At 38.4% G+C, this 16,402-nt stretch overlaps 2 protein-coding genes across 4 annotated transcripts; one reads left to right on the forward strand and one right to left on the reverse strand.

Moving 5' to 3' along the window:
* The first annotated feature begins 1,734 nt into the window (after positions 1–1,734).
* Positions 1,735–8,637, forward strand: LOC120419755 (retinol dehydrogenase 12-like). Its single transcript, XM_039582579.2, has 5 exons — positions 1,735–1,962; positions 2,030–2,642; positions 8,061–8,128; positions 8,195–8,311; positions 8,372–8,637. Exons 1-5 carry the CDS (start codon positions 1,898–1,900, stop codon positions 8,478–8,480), a joined length of 972 nt encoding a protein of 323 aa, XP_039438513.1. The 5' UTR covers positions 1,735–1,897; the 3' UTR covers positions 8,481–8,637.
* Positions 8,568–14,578, reverse strand: LOC120419754 (zinc transporter ZIP11). Of its 3 annotated transcripts, none has more exons than XM_039582576.2 (4): positions 14,274–14,577; positions 13,032–13,102; positions 9,013–10,087; positions 8,568–8,957 (listed from the first exon to the last, which is right to left on the reverse strand). In XM_039582576.2, exons 3-4 carry the CDS (start codon positions 9,999–10,001, stop codon positions 8,879–8,881), a joined length of 1,068 nt encoding a protein of 355 aa, XP_039438510.1. In that variant the 5' UTR covers positions 10,002–10,087; positions 13,032–13,102; positions 14,274–14,577; the 3' UTR covers positions 8,568–8,878. The 3 variants fall into 3 exon arrangements, with proteins under 3 accessions (XP_039438510.1, XP_039438511.1, XP_039438512.1); XM_039582577.2 differs by lacking the exon at positions 14,274–14,577 and adding an exon at positions 13,183–13,514; XM_039582578.2 differs by lacking the exon at positions 13,032–13,102 and having other exon boundaries at positions 14,274–14,578.
* Between the last annotated feature and the right edge of the window lie 1,824 nt (positions 14,579–16,402).

A 16,402-nucleotide genomic window follows, 5' to 3' on the forward strand; every position in this document is an offset into this window, starting at 1 on the left:
GTGCCAGCAGTGCAGCCATCCCGTCATGTCACACGCCGACAGGGTGTCGCGTGGCACTACTCTAGCCGCTGATGTAGCAGCAGGCCATGATGACATGTGGGTTTTGCGCGTATCGGTGGCACGTGCGCCATGTTCGACCGCCTGTGCCGGCTTGTAATCAAATAAGCTGGAATTCTAGACGGTGGGAAACGTCGTGGAAGGCAAGAGCAGCGCCGGGAAGGAAAATGTGGAAATTATAACTGGGAAAAGCACGAGACGGAGGAGCTTAGGAGAAGGTGGAAAATGGAGAAAGAAATGGTTTTGGCAGGGAGCCCTGAAAGTGCTACATTTCGATTATTGAACAAACATTTTTAAATTGGTTGTTATAGTAATAATAATTTTTATTTTTGAATTTTGAATACAATATAAAATATATTTTCAACAAAATTAAAAAAATAAACATTGTAGCTTAAAGGGTGAAAAGGCAGGCACATGATTTGAGCCACAAGTGGGCACCTTAACAATATTAACTGGTCTGAACCGTTCAAGCATGCTACGGGCTTCTGTTTCTAATGGCTTGTGGTGGATACTTTTTAGGAAGAAATAGCGCCGAAAATATGCTTTATGGAATGGGCCACGTGACATTGACCTTGAGTGTTGCTTATGGATTCAATCATATGCTTGGTAAATTTTAGCAGGGTTAATTTTGAAAATTTCAGCGGAGACTCAACTCGAGGGGAAGTATGAAGTTTGAGGTCCCCAGAAACACGTGCACTCTTTTATGTCAGAAAAAAATTGTAATTTTACCGTTAAAATGTTGAAATTTACCTTCTTTTTGATGTAATGCCACTTTTCATTCGAAATTGATGTAATTTTATAGCTTCCAATTTTACACTTTCACAATTTACTTTTTTTTTACTGTGATGTACTGTATTTTTTAGTCAAAAATTTTGGAAATGTGGAAAGTGTGATAATGATCGTGTGAAAATGATTTTTTGCTTCCTCATTTTTTGGAGCATTTTTAAAGCGAGGAAGCCTAATATCTTTGCAATGGTCTCATTAAAAAACAAAATCTTGGTTGAAAATATGAGACTTCTCAATTTGAAATGACGAAAAACTTTTTCTCGATATTTTAAATATATTTCTAAATTTTATTACAATAACTACCATGCGATGTTCTGTATAAATAATATAACATCGTGTCAACTCATCATCTTTTCATTACAAGATGCTAATTCGCATCGCAGCCGCCTGAACCTGCCTCTGAATGAATCACAACACTTTTGTTCATTCATGAGGCTCCAATTTCAAAAGCCGAATGAAACGCGATCTGTTGAGAGGGGTCGCTCACAAATTCCATTTTTTTTCTTTTCCTAGATGTTGTTTCAAGCAGGTTTTGGCGTAGAATTCGCTGTAGCTACGATGAACTCAAGCGCCAATCTTATCTCGACTTGTGCGATAAGGTCCGATTAATATGTGCAAAAATCATTTCGCGCTGAATGAAAATAACGCTTCTCACTATAGTATTTTTGTTGACCGTCGTCGTATGAACGTTGGTAGTGGAAATCTGCTTTGGCTTCCCATTTAGCAGCAGCTTTTTCTTCTGCTTTAGTATTCTATTTGCGTTCACGCGTTCGTGGCGTTCGTATAAGGTGGGTTTCGTTAGGGTGATGTAATAATTTGTGATAGATTTAATCATATTGGATGTGAGTGATACTTCAAAAATTGGACAGAAATATATTTTTTTACTTCTCAACAAACTTTTTGAAAATTGATCACCCTATTGAAACCTTCGTGTAATCGCTACGACTAAATAAAACCATTTACTTAGCGCGCCCGCCTCGCTAGTAGTGAACCGGACCTCGTCCAAGTCACCTCGTGCGAAGAAGTTCCCCTCCGAAAAGTGAAAAATTGAGTCATGATTTCCCTTCCTTACCTCGCGTTGTACTCATTTCTCGGGCTGGTGGGCTTCAGACTGTTGAGGTAAGTCGTGTAGAATTTGTGTAAGTCAAGGACGCAGCCTTGTAATCTCTCTTGTCTCGATTCTCAGGTTATTCATTGAGGGTGGCCAATATCGCAAGCGAACCCGTTGCGATGGCAAGGTGGTCCTGATCACCGGGGCCAACACCGGAATCGGAAAGGAAACGGCCCGTGATCTGCTGAAACGGGGAGCTAAGGTCTACATTGCATGTCGATCGCTGGAGAAGGCCAACCAGGCCAAGCAGGAGCTGGTGGCCGAAACGGGTTATCCCGATGTCCACGTGCGCCAGCTGGATCTGTCCTCGCTGAAGTCAGTCCGGGAATTCGCCGCCAAGTTTCTCGCCGAAGAACCCCGTCTGAACATTCTAATCAACAACGCCGGAGTGATGGCCTGTCCGAAGGCCCTCACCGAGGACGGGTTCGAGCAGCAGCTTGGGGTGAACCACCTGGGACACTTCCTCCTCACAAACCTGCTCCTGGATCGGCTCAAATCGTGTGCCCCAAGTCGGATCGTGAATCTGTCCAGTATGGCACACCGATACGGTACCATAAACCGGCAGGACCTGAACAGCGAGCGGTCCTACAACCAGGTGACGGCCTACTGCCAGAGCAAGCTGGCCAACGTGCTGTTTACGGGGGAACTGGCCAGGCGACTTGAGGGCACCGGCGTGACGGCGTACGCGGTAAGTGTTGAAGGAAAAGGGTGTTTTATGCTATCGTGATTGCGGTTGAGCACTGAGGGTGAGGGTAGTTTGCGAGGATCGTAAAATCAAGAAATAATTCCACGGAAAAACGAGTGAATGAATGAATGATGCAGTGACTGAAACCATCAAAGTGTAAATTTCTTAATAACAGTCTGGAGTTGTTTTTCTTCGGAACTCGTCAGATTTGAGATTATAAGCTCATTAGGCTAATTTAAATGCGAGCTGTCTGTGAAGAAGCCCGTGAACAATTTCAACTAATCAAAAAAGGTAGCATTGTATCATTATCTAATTTTGGAGCTACAACAAATGACAATTTTTTAATCTTAACGTTAACATTTTTCAAGTTTTATCGAAGAAATATCAAGCAAAAATCAACTTTTCAATCCAATCAGTCAAACGTGTGACGAAACAATTTTAATTATCCACACCATTCATGCTTTGGACTGATTTACCCTGCCTCTGTCTGTTACACGTTTCTTTTTTGATCAACCTCGAAGCCTGCCCACCGGCAAGGGTTGAAACTAATTGAAACTGTTTTGATTGGAAAAGCAGCCTTGTTCATTGGATTTGAAGGTGTACGATTTGTATATTGAAAGCTTTCTGTTCGTGCCAGCGTTCAAGTCTCTCCATTTTGCGTTGGTTATTTTTGTATCCAAGTATGCTTTTGTTCTTCTCGGTGTTTCTTTTGATTGATTTAACACTTGTTTACCTACCTGACTTTTGGATGTTTTGATTTTTGAGTAATATCTATCCAATTAGAACAATCGAATATTTTTTTTTAAATTGACAATTTTTAAATAAAAAAAAAATAGTTAGAAATTCTTTCCTTTAACCCATGAAGAGTATCGGGGCCGCATATACAAAGGGGATTCAGTGGCTATTTCTTAACTTAATGTTAACAATGTTTGGGTTGATGGAAACATTTCATATGTCGCCTCCCTAAGGTGTCATGATAATGTCCAGATAAGGTCACCAGTTGTGTTGGTCCGAGCCGGGATTTTAACCCCGATCTACCGCTTACGAGGCGGAAGCGTTAACACTATGCTACAAGGCGCGGCTAAAAAATGTTAGTTGTCAATATATTTAAAAAATATATTTCAAGCATATTCGGAGAAATATGATGGATGGAAACTTTTTCAGAACGATGTATTGTTATTCTATCTTAGGAACGAAAAGATCAATCTTCAATGATTCTATAGAAAATTTATAGAACATTTTCAAAGCTTTTAAAATTTAAGTCAGAATTAAATTGAACAAAAAAAAAAACATCCGATATTTATAAGGCCAATGGAATTTTTGTGGCAGTGCGTTGCCGAATGGTTACGCTGTTCGCTTTGTAAGCGGATGATTCTGGGTTCGATTTTCATCTGCTGCAACCTTCCATCGGATGAGGAAGTAAAATGTCGGTTCCGGCCTTGGTTGTTAGGCCGTTAAGTCATTCTAGGTGTAGGAGTCGTCTCCATGCCATAAGTACAAACAACACACCAAACCAAACCTACTCCGGTGGAATCGCTGGCGGCGGTTGGACTCACAATCCAAAGGTCGTCAGTTCAAACACTGGGGTGGAAGATTCCTTGGAGTAAAAGAGGTTTGGGTGCTCTCCCCATTCAAGCCTTCGGACTCGAGCAGAAACTTGCAATAGAGACCACAAAAGAAGTTGTTGTGTCCATCCCCTTCGAAATCTTCCTAAAAAATCAAAATATTTCTTCCCATGTTTTTTTTTGCTGTTTTTGCCTTCCTCACTGAGGTAAGGCTATAATCCTGCTCTAAAATTGAACTTTTTATTTAAAGCTCGAAAAACCACCTTGATGTATACATATCGACTCAGAATCGAAAACTGAACAAATGTCTGTGTGTATGTGTGTGTGTATGAGTGTGTGTATGTGTGTGTGTATGTGTGTGTGTATGTGACCAATAATGTCACGCAGTTTTCTCAGCACTGGCTGAACCGATTTTGACCAAACCAGTCGCATTCGACTTGGTTTAGGGTCCCATACGGTGCTATTGAATTGTTTGAAGTTTCGATAAGTAGTTCAGAAGTTATGTATAAAAATGTGTTTTCGCATATTTTCGGAAATTGAATAAATGGCAGTAAACTGAACCAAACATCATCATGTTATACATCGTTAGTTAGGTAATTGAAAGACCTTTCCAACGAGTCCAAAACATTGATAATCTGGCAACCCTGTCTCGAGTTATACCCACTTAAGTGATATTAATGTACTTTTTTGTAGCCGGATCTCACTTAAATGCATGTAAACAATGTCCGGATCCATCATCCGACCCATCGTTAGTTAGGTAATCAAAAGACCTTTCCAACGAGTCTAAAACATTGAAGATCTGGCAACTCTGTCTCGAGTTATACCCACTTAAGTGATATTAATGTACTTTTTTGTAGCCGGATCTCACTTAAATGCATGTAAACAATGTCCGGATCCATCATCCGACCCATCGTTAGTTAGGTAATCAAAAGACCTTTCCAACGAGTCTAAAACATTGAAGATCTGGCAACCCTGTCTCGAGTTATAACCACTTAAGTGATATTTATGTACTTTTTTGTAGCCGGAACTCACTTAAATACATATAAACAATGTCCGGATCCATCATTCGACCCATCGTTGGTTAGGTAATCGAAAGACCCTTCCAACGAGTCTAAAACATTGCAGATCTGGCAACCCTGTCTCGAGTTCTGACCACTTAAGTGATATTTATGTACTTTTTTTGTAGCCGGATCTCACTTAAATGTATGTAAACAATGTCCGGATCCATCATCCGACCCATCGTTGGTAAGGTTATCGAAAGACCTTTCCAACGAATCTAAAACTTTGACGATCTGGCTACCCTGTCTTGAGCTATGACCACTTAAGTGACATTTATTTACTTTTTTGTAGCCGGATCTCACTTAAATGTATGTAAACAATGTCCGGATCCACCATCCAACCCATCGTTGGTTAAGTAATCGAAAGACCCTTCCAACGAGTCTAAAACATTGAAGATCTGGCAACCCTGTCTCATGCTATGACCACTTAAGATGCGACTTATGAGCCCTTGAGTGACATGTGTGTTATTTGTATTCCGGAACTTAACGAAATCAGACGAAAATTGTGTCCAAACCCATCATATCACATATCACCCATTGTTGGAAAAGGGTGAGGAAGGCACCAACCACATAGGTGGATTAAGTTAGTTTTTTTTTGTATTTTAACACATCGTACAAATAAAAACTATGTAGTGTCAAAAGTTTGAGTGCCTTTTGAGGGACTTAAACTTGTTTAATTTTTTTTTCTTTTTATGTTTTGAAGATTGGAGTGGTTCAAAATGTTTTGTAAAATGAATATTTTATCTTAGAATCTTAATAAAACTTATTGCTTCTCGAAAGACTATCATAGATAGATTTTCGAGAAAAATCAATGAAATCAACTTTTCTTGAATATATTTCTTCTTTTCAACACTTATTTTATGTTTAAGAAAAAATATCTTAACGCTGCTCGAAAAATACAAAAAAAAATCAGTGATTTCAATGAAAATTTAGATTCACTCAACAATAGTTCCATTTCAAAATTGCACTGGCAGATGAATAGTTTAGATATTTTTTTTTTATTAAGGCATCGTTTAGGCCTTCTAAATCAGCCAAATTCAATAAATGTCAATATGTAGTTGGTGAATTTAAGTATTTAGAACAAATAAAAAATATTAAACTTTATTTGGTTAAAAAATAGTTCTTTTGCTAATTCATCATAATTATTTCTGAAATCTATGTTTCCTGTATATTTAAAACCTTTTATGTTTGATTTGAAGTTTGTTCTGCAATTATCAAGGTTGGTGAACAAATTTTTTTTTTGTTATTTTTGAAATATGTCACTTATTGAGCATTCTGCTGAATTGATGTAAAATCCCAAAATTTTCAAAGAAAACGTAAACAATGTTTATTATTGCAAACAACCCTTTTTTTCATCGCTGTAAATTTTAGAAATTTTAGCTTACTGAAAGTAGTTATTATAGTAGTTAACAAAATGTAAATAAGTCAAATTTTAATTATTCCAAGGCGATATTTTTTGCGTAATTTAAAACGAAATCTGATGATTGTTCTATTTTTAAACATTTACGGAAAATTCGTTACACATTTTTTTCCTGAATTCAAAACATTCAAAATGGACTTGAGAAATGAAAACAAGCAATATTAAGAAAGTAATGCATCAAGTTTCCAAATATTTTCGTATTTTCAACATTCTTGTTTCCACACTTTTTTTTTCGATTGCTTGATTGTTCATGTCAAAAACAAAAAAAAACTCTGAAAATAATCCGTTTTGGTGGATGTTTCGAAGCCTGCAGTTCAACAAAAGGGAGGAATGTTAGTCCGATAGTTGAAGTTGCAGACTCATCAAGCACATAGTTTTTCGCTATATACTTGTTGATACCGTTGAGACCGTTGAATCCACAGCATCTCCTTCAAGCATCACGTGATTTTTTTTTTTTGGGATAGTAGGATAAGGTATTGGCTTTTCGATGCCTCCCGAGCTACGATGCTATGGGGAGGACTTTCATAACAAACCCGTCGGCGAGCCTTCCGAGCAACGATGCTATGGGAAGGTCTTTCTAACTAGCACACCAAAACACTCGCGCATAGGTATTTAAATACTGAATAAATGTAATTTTTCATCACGATTACCCAGACGACATTGATGATATAGGAAGGACTTTTTTACAGTCATTTACAGTAATAATTAAACTTATTTTAATGCAACAATTCACATGACGTCGTGCCTCCCGATCAACGATGATGTAGGAAGGACTTGAGCAAGCCAATCAGGATGAAACACGAAATAAAATTCTCTTCTTTTCACACACAATGCCACATAATTGACCGCGCGTCACCACCCAACTAATTGAACTGATTTTTTTCTGCTTGTGGGCAAGCCAACCAGCATGAAACACGAAATAAAAAAAAAATTTTTTTTCACACACAATGCCACATAATTGACCGCGCGTCACCACCCAACAAATTGAACTCTCCACTTTTCAACACCGAAATGGATGCTGAAAAGTTGGACTTTTAGCACTTGTTTCGAAAAGTAATACTTTTCAACACTTGTTTGATTTAAATGGTAACGCATGGACTTTTGACTAACGTTTTTTTTTAACATTTTGAAAAGTTAAATTTTTCAAAACTGAATTTTCAGCACTTACATTTTGGGAAATCAAAAGCAAGCCATTTTGGTATGTTTAATTGATTAAGGTGGATTGAAAGTTATATTTTAACTGACATTAAAAGATTCGTAAAGAATTTAAATTTCGTTTACATGATGTTGTAAGCATTTCAGGTGCGGAAGTTGAGCCTGGAAAAATATTTGTAACGTCCTTTTTCACAATCGATTAAACTTTAATTTCTTTCCAAAGGTCCATCCCGGCACGGTGAACACCGAGCTTCCACGACACATGGGATCTTTGTTCTTCTTATTTGAACAGTAAGTAAAACATAAAGGTTGATAGTAAAAAAGTAATGAAATGACTTTTTTGTTGCACATTTTCAGCAAATTTATCAAGCCAATTCTAAGCTTGGCGTTCAAAACTCCCCGCTCTGGAGCCCAAACTAGCCTGTACACAGCCTTGGACCCCAGCCTGCTTCGTGAAAGTGGAAAATACTACGCGTAAGTATTTGCCTTTCCAATAAACCGATTAAAGGATTTTAAAATTGTTATTTTTTTCAGTGATTGTGGACCCCGAACACCGAGCAAGGAAGCTCTGGACAAAGATACGGCCAAGTGGCTGTGGGATATGAGCGAAAAGATGACCGGACTTTCGAGCAAGTCTTCCTAATTTTGTTTTGTTATTTTTTTTTTGTTTTTGTTGTTGATGGTCAGGGACATGTGATATCGCGCGGACAAGGAAAAAAACGAAACGATCTACACTTGTCAATAAAATTTATTTGTACAATAAACTACATATAATAACCACAAGAGATGGAAAGAAATAGCTTCACTGCGTTTGTTTTTTGATTAATTGTACCTTCCTGTCTCTCTCTCGATCTCTCAGTGTGTTTGTGTAGGTTTCTAACCGCTAAGTCGAATACAGATAATACTTACTCAATTAAAGTACAGTTTCATCACGGTGCGCTCTGCCCTTCTTTTTTTTGCTTGCATGCTTGTAGAAAGTGGTAGGTGTGATGAAGGAATTAAACTGCAGGGGAACTTGAACTATGTCCGCTTGGTCCGGATTTACCCGAGTCCAACGTCGAGACACATCATTACCACGAAGCCGGCCACGGTTCCCCAGGTCGCCAGGAGACCGTTTCCACTGGAAATTTTAATAAATTTAATAAAGGAAATTAAAGCATTTCGGTTTGACTTACCTCGCATGCGCCTCCGGCAAGATATCATCCGCCACGATGTAGATCATAGCTCCGGCCGCAAACGACAGCGCGTACGGCAGGATGATGCTGGCCAAGCTCACGGCCACGGCACCAAGAACGCCGAAGATCGGTTCTACCATGCCGGACAGCTGTCCGTACCAGAAGCTCTTGAACAGCGAGAATCCGGCCGCGTGCAACGGCAGACTTACGGCGAGTCCCTCGGGGAAGTTCTGAATGCCGATTCCGATGGCCAAATTACGAGCAGCCTCGAACGTAGCCGAATCCGTCGTTCCAATCGCTCCAAAGCTAACTCCCACGGCCAGACCCTCGGGAATGTTGTGCACCGTGATGGCCACCACCAGCAGGATGATCCGCTTCCACTGGGACAACTGGGCATCGATCTGGCTCTGGGTGGCGTTCGTATAAAGCGATTGTTCCTTCTGCGATTCGCTGCCCTTCCTGCGCTTCCTCGACACATTTCCGTGCTGGGCGTTCAAACAATCCGCAAAGCTCTCCATCCCAATCGCCAACGAATTGTCCGCCGGATTCGGAGCAACTCCCGCATACGAACTCCGGCCATGCTCCAACGTAGAAACCTGATCATCAATCGCAATATCCGCCTTGTCCTTGTTTGTGTGCGTCAACGCGATCATCATCGTCGGACTGTTAATCCCCAAAAACGAAATGACCCGATCCGTCCCGTAAACAAAAACAGCCCCAAGCAAAAACCCAATCGCCACCGGAATGAACGAAAACTCGCCCTTACTCCCGTACATATTGGAACTCTCCGCCAGCTCAATGGCCGGTGCCAACAGCGACCAGAAACTGGCCGCGATCATCACACCGGCGGCGAACCCCAGCGAAATGTCCAGCGATTTGCGTTGATTGCCGCGCAGGAAGATCACCATGCCGGAACCGGCCGCCGTGAGGCCCCACGTAAGCAGGGTGCCGAGCAGGGCCTGCGTCACCGGACCGTAGCCTTGGATCATGGTGGCGGGTTGCTTGCAGGGCGATCAGCTGTTGTGCAGTCTAGTTGAGAAGGTTCGCGGTGAGGTGGGTGGTGGGTGAAGCAAATCTGTGATGAGAATTAATTATTATTAAAAAATGTGAAACTAAATGTTTTGCAATAACATTATGATCAGAAAGAGTATTATTATCATTGGAATTCTTTAAGAAAATTTGCATCGAAGTTTTCAGAGAAAATTGATTTTAAAAATAAATACTGAAGGCTGGACAACATCTCAATTTTTTTTTTAAAAGAAAAAAAATAGGGCACACCATACATGGTTTATGCACACTCTATAAGGCCATTACAAACTTTTTTTCTCCCTTCTTCACTATTTTCACAAAAACAGGGCAAGTTAAAAAAAGTTATTGGAGATTCATGATTCATTTGAAAAACTAAAACAAAGGATATAGAACCGATTTATTTTGTGACATTTGTAAGTTTGAAAAAAAAAATTGGTAAAGCAGAACTGCCATGATTCCTTAAACATTTTGTAATATTTTAAAAATTGGGATTGTAATTTCAATTATGAATCGAAATCGATAAACACCTCAATTTATAGTTTTCGAGTTCTTTCACTTTTAATTCAATATTTAGTGGAAAACTAGTGCTACAATAGCCGTAGATAGTAAAACACACGAACTGAAAAAACAGGAGGATAAACTTGATCATATGTTTTTAATAACAACATCATTGGATTAATCAACAAATGTATGATTTAACCAAAAATAATATTTGAGAGAAAAAAAACCATAAGCAGTACTGCCCAAAATTCCAATAATAATTAAAATATTTCAAAAAACTTAAAAATACACGGATAGAAATTGATTAAGCAAATCCGGTAACTCTGTGTGGTTGAATTTGACAACATCGAAATGTTTCAAAAACCGTCAACATTTGTTTCGATTTTGAGAAAAATGTTGTCGGTTTTGAAAACATTACCAGCAAAATCAAGAAAAATGTTTCCAATTTTGGAAACATTTCATTTGCTTACCGGATTTCTTTCCGTGTAGTTAAGTATTTTGTTGATTTTACTAGATTGCAAATAAAAAAGTAACCATTAGTTAATTAATTTAAAAGGAAATGGGATGACATTGAAAAAACACTTTGTAACTATTTGCTTTTTAAAAAAAAGTTACGATATATTTGCAACTTTATCAAATAGACTTCTATGATTTTGTTAAAAATTCAAAAACTAAACTAGGGACCTCAAGCCTTATTTATTTTTTTCAGTTAACGATGGAACAACTATGGTACCCTTAGAACGAGCTGCCAAGTCGGATGCTTACTGTCAAAAAGACTGCAAAGTCCTTTGCGGTCGTACTAAAGATCATTGTGCTGATAAAAATAAGCATTATCGTTGTGAACAATATATCACAATTTTTAGCTTATTTTAGGACCCAATTGATGCATTATGCAGAAGGCAATTTCATCAGTTTAAGCAGTTTTGGTTTTCTTTTTCAACATGAAAAGTTTCGTAATTCTTCTAATTCCCATACCTCATCTTGTTTTATCAATTATTAGGACCTAAATTCGCATCAAAATTGTCAAGACCGTGTCATTTAATAAATTTTCGCACTAACTTAAATTTCAAAGTAATTTGGAGGCTGTAGTAAATGCCACAACGATAGAATGATAAAATAAGTGCCTGAAATGAGAAAAATTTCTTTGAATTTTCGACAGCGTAACGGGGAAAGTTGAGAAGAAATTTATGGTTCTTATAAAAATTTAATAAAAGCTTGACATTTTGTTTTATTTATTACACTTGTGTATTGAATCTATGAACCCTTTGGTCAATTCGGTTTGTTTTGGTTTTTTGACGTTTGTCTGCTTTTTAACTGGGCTACGGCCCAGTTATCGAGAGCCCAGTTAAAAAGCAGCCCATTTACAAAACAAGCAAGCTTCACCAAATTTGAGAATTTAAGTTCCAAAATCCACGTGAGTCATGGATGGCCCCATTGACACCAAGTTTTTATCTCTAGACGAACTTGGGCTAACGTCATGATTCGAAATCCGGACACTTAGTAGTACATCATTTTTGTTATAGCTGGCAAAACATCATATAATAAGTTGGAAATGTAGAAATATCATCAGGATGTAGTATGAAAAGTCAGTTTCAAGAAAATGCATGCAAAATATGTCTTTTCTAACAATTTTTCATCAGAATTTTAAAATTAAAATGACTTGTTGTGCTTCGAATCCCGGACACTGATAAAAGCTGATTCGAAATCCGGACACTTTTGCTTCGAATTCCGGACACTCGATTTTACTTATGAATCGCACAAATTTGGACTGAAATGTTAGTGAATAGCATTTTTTAGGTCTCAAATAAGCTGTTAACATCAAAACAATCGATAGTTTATATAAAAATTTGCTAGAATTTAAGGAAATCGAAACCATAAATTTCTGCTTTGCCTTCCCGGTGCTTCGAACGCCTGTGAAATATTTCAAGTGAAATGTTTCGCATGTTTGGTAAACCTATAATTTTATTGTATTTAATTGTTTTGGCATTAACTACAGCGTTCAAACAAACTTGAAATGAAAGTTGATGTTGGAATTCATCAAATAATACAGTTTTGACATTCATAATGCGAACTTATATCCAAATAATTGATAAAACAAGATGAAGTGTCCGGGTTTCGAAGCGTCCGGGAATTCGAATCATGACGTTACAAATGATTGAAAAACTTGTCTTTAGAAGAAATCAACAACATGGGATGGGATCGTGACGATGAGATATCAAATTCGTAATCAAGGACCGACATTACTCTTTAGAGCAAAGTTTCACGGAAACTTTTCAGAGTTCGTGTGAATTTGTAGAGAATCACCCCCCTATATATTATCAGCACTTGTTTTGTTTCTTATCAGTATCAACCAAAATTTGTCAACTTTTTTCATATTAAATGGGCAAGAAAGTAACGCGGCGACATGTTTGTTGAAATGTTTATGAATTGTTTCTGGGATTTTTCTTATTTGCTACACAAATCATTGTAAATTTTTCAGTTGTACTCACGTCATATAATCGGTCTCAGATAGCTGAAGCTGGAGCTTTTGCGAATGATAGCCAATCGTTTCGTAGTGGTCCTAAAATATAACAATATTAGTTATTATTTGATATATGCAACAAATTAACATCAATCGTTGTTCAGATATAAACTCCGTACCCCAATGACGCGTAGTTACTCATCAGGTGAACGACGTGACACTGTCCGACTAGCCAAAGAAACGGGACGGGTTTCCGGAACCAAAAGACACCGCTAAACTGATCTCTCAAACACGTCCAAAGTGAGAAATGCACACATTTGATGTAATCCGGCTGTGGGCAAACGTTACAGCTTTTATAGTGTTGGCTGCTCCAGATTCCAGCCCGGGCATCAGTACGGTAAACTTAGATGTGTTTAGTACGGGAGGTAGTCCTTAAGAGCAAACATCGTAAAGCGACTCCCTAGTGTAGTAAAGCCGAGATTTGTTTGTCCTAATCAACCGCGCGACGAGGGGTTGTCCGATGAACAAAGTAGACTGGTTTTGAAATTCTCCTTACACGGCATGCAAATCATGTGCTACGTGCTCACGGTCATAGCCTGCTGCTGAGCGGGCTCGATTGGGGAAGGTCATGTCATGCGGAGCAGACAACAAGATCAGCGTGATGTTGCAACCTGAAATTGCTGACCCAGCATTACCTGTTCGAATCTTTGAGCAACCCCTCGTCAGACACGGGAGCAATTCCCCGTGTCTTTGCCGAGGAAGTACGTGACCAGCGAGCAGGGCGCGATATCATGGTAGGCCATGTCTTCAGCAGTCGACGCGCGGTGTCTTATCAACTCAAATTACGACCAACGCAGAACGCTACGAACACGAATATATCATAAAGTAATAATCGAGCACTTGCTGCTTAGAGTAGGCGACGATGAAGACGACGACGCAGCGGATACCATAGCTTGCTACGATGTCGAGTACAGAGAGGAACTGATCGCCGCTGGAACGGCAGCTGCCGAGAGGACATTCACTTGTGGGAAGTTTATTTTGATTCAGTGATATTTTTGAGCAGATTCAACAATTTCTTCTGAACTCTCTCTCTCTCCTTTTGCACTATCAGCCGTCAAGAATCGTCGTGGCAGCTCGGCAAAGATTGAAGCGATAATTGTTGGTATTACGTGGTCAATCGACGACTCACTATCCCACACTTGCGTGTTCACCGTAAGTATCCAGTCTACCGACTAATTACCATAAAATAAAACTAGACTAGCCGTCTTACCTTCACGACGATAGTTCCCGGGTTCGGGCCTTTGTCCAAACCACTCAATGGAGCAGTTTTTTCGGTACAATTTTTCAAGGCCTCCTTGCCACAAACATTCTCGACCGCCGTTCACCACCCTTTTTTATTTTCCTCGCTGGAGGAACTCTTCCACTAAACCGACTAACTGACTGAACTGAAAGTGATGGATCTAAGTTCGCCAGTCAATGAAGATGTGCAGTCCAGCCACACACACAGCTCGATTCTCTTTCTCTTCTGCCTTCGTCTGGTATAGTACCGATGGTTGTTACTTGCGCTTGTCAGCCGATACGCCAACATCAAAACCGTGAACGTGTGAAGGCGAAGCAGGCGGTGTGTGGTGGCTTGTTGGGAATAAAGGGGAAAAACAGATTGTGGGATGTGAGTTGGTGGCAAGAGGGTCCTATAACGGGGTGGTGCGTTGTTCGGACTTTTTTCTGAGCATTCCCAACATGAATCACTATTTTCTTTGTTCTTTTGAAAGAAAAAATCGAAACCTGAAGATTTCAGTTGCAATTTGAAGACAAGACTAATCTTTCACAATAGGTTTATAAAGAATTTCAAAATTGAACTTGAGATAAACACTTTCTTGACAGCTCATTCCTATCGAAAAATTAAAAATGGGTTTAGAACTGTTTCTTGGCATACATTTTAACATTTAAAAAAGGCTTTTGAAACCTATTCGAAAACAATCAAAAAGCAATAAATAGAAATTTTATCTATTGGACCTTTCAAAAACAACAGTCGAATTAACGACTGCGAAATTTTCCAACTTCATAACAGATTTTAAATGTGTGGCCAATAAGACAGTTATGCAATTCTTGAACAACATACCGTGTTTACAATACTGGTGGAAACGTCAATGAAGCAAAAGTATAGTTTGTTTGTCGTTGCGAGGTCGACTTTGGTTGTAGACCGTGGGCTAAAAATTCCAATTGGAATCAATAAAATTAAGTTGGGATGTGCTACATATGCAAAACACAAATGTCAAGAAAGCCGTTTAACTTAACTTAAAATCGTTTAATTCGATGATTGTGTGCTATTTTTGTGTTGCCTAGAAAACAATACCAGCTTAGTAATAGAATGCACTGAATTAAACTGGAGTGACATGGATAAGTAGAAGATTTTTTCTTAGATTCGAAAAACGTACGGAATTGTATGAAATTATACTAACCGTGGTAGATAGTAATAACTTCAGGAAGTAGATTTCATAAAATTTTGAAACTTTTAATAAGTCAGTAAGCTATAATACCGAAAATTCTTATTAAAAAAACTACTATAATTTTCTCGAAGTGTCATGATTTTCTCTATGAAAATGAGATTGAATCAGAAAGCGCAATGCATTTTCGAATTCTTTGGGCAATTCTCCACAAAGGAGAAGATAAAAGTTGTTTTTAACTATTGAATTTTATGTGTATAAATAACAGAAGAGTGCTATCGACTGGTGGATCAATTCTCAAATTTAGTTTTAAATTCTAAAATTTAGTTCTCGGCTTATCATAAAAAAAAACAAAAATTCGATTTACTTGCTACTGGGACTGATAAGCTGAAAACTAAATTTGAGTATGTGTATAAATTTAAAGGCAATTTATGGGCATAGTTAAGGCTACCAACTGTAGGGTAGGGTAGTCATCAATGAGACACTTTTGGTTTTCAACTTTCAACGATTTTGCTAATTTTTCCATTAGCATGTTTTAATGAGCTTTTAGTTGCATTATCTTTCTTTTAATGTTTTCTAACATTGACCAAAATATGAGATCGATCCGACATCTACAGCCAGAGTTATTCAACTGTCTCATTGTAGACGCACTTGGCAGGAACAATGAGACAGCTGGGGAACAATGAGACACTTTACGAAAATCAAATGTTTTCTAGCAAAACATCATGTTTTTGTATTGTTTCATTGCAAGTGACTTGCCTTGAACATTTTAGAGCAATTTTGCCAACATGAAACTTTTAATAACAAAAGGTACACTAAAAAGTATTGAAATTTTGTAAAATCCATAAATTAATACCAAATAACTTAGTATTTTTGGTTAAATCAAGTTTAAACTCTATAAATATGCCAAAAATCACTTTCAATTCATGTTTTGAAAGATTTCCATCGATTT

This window comes from Culex pipiens, chromosome 3, assembly GCF_016801865.2.
Source record: "Culex pipiens pallens isolate TS chromosome 3, TS_CPP_V2, whole genome shotgun sequence".
Taxonomy (NCBI): domain Eukaryota; kingdom Metazoa; phylum Arthropoda; class Insecta; order Diptera; family Culicidae; genus Culex; species Culex pipiens.

Excerpts from the sequence above, each read along its gene's own strand:
- LOC120419755 (XM_039582579.2), top strand. The coding sequence starts at position 1,898 with ATGATTTCCCTTCCTTACCTCGCGTTGTACTCATTTCTCGGGCTGGTG. Across the intron at positions 1,963-2,029 it reads GTGGGCTTCAGACTGTTGAG|GTTATTCATTGAGGGTGGCC; the intron begins GTAAGTCGTGTA and ends CTCGATTCTCAG. Across the intron at positions 2,643-8,060 it reads CCGGCGTGACGGCGTACGCG|GTCCATCCCGGCACGGTGAA; the intron begins GTAAGTGTTGAA and ends TTCTTTCCAAAG.
- LOC120419754 (XM_039582578.2), bottom strand. The coding sequence starts at position 10,001 with ATGATCCAAGGCTACGGTCCGGTGACGCAGGCCCTGCTCGGCACCCTG. Across the intron at positions 8,958-9,012 it reads TTGCCGGAGGCGCATGCGAG|TGGAAACGGTCTCCTGGCGA; the intron begins GTAAGTCAAACC and ends TAAAATTTCCAG.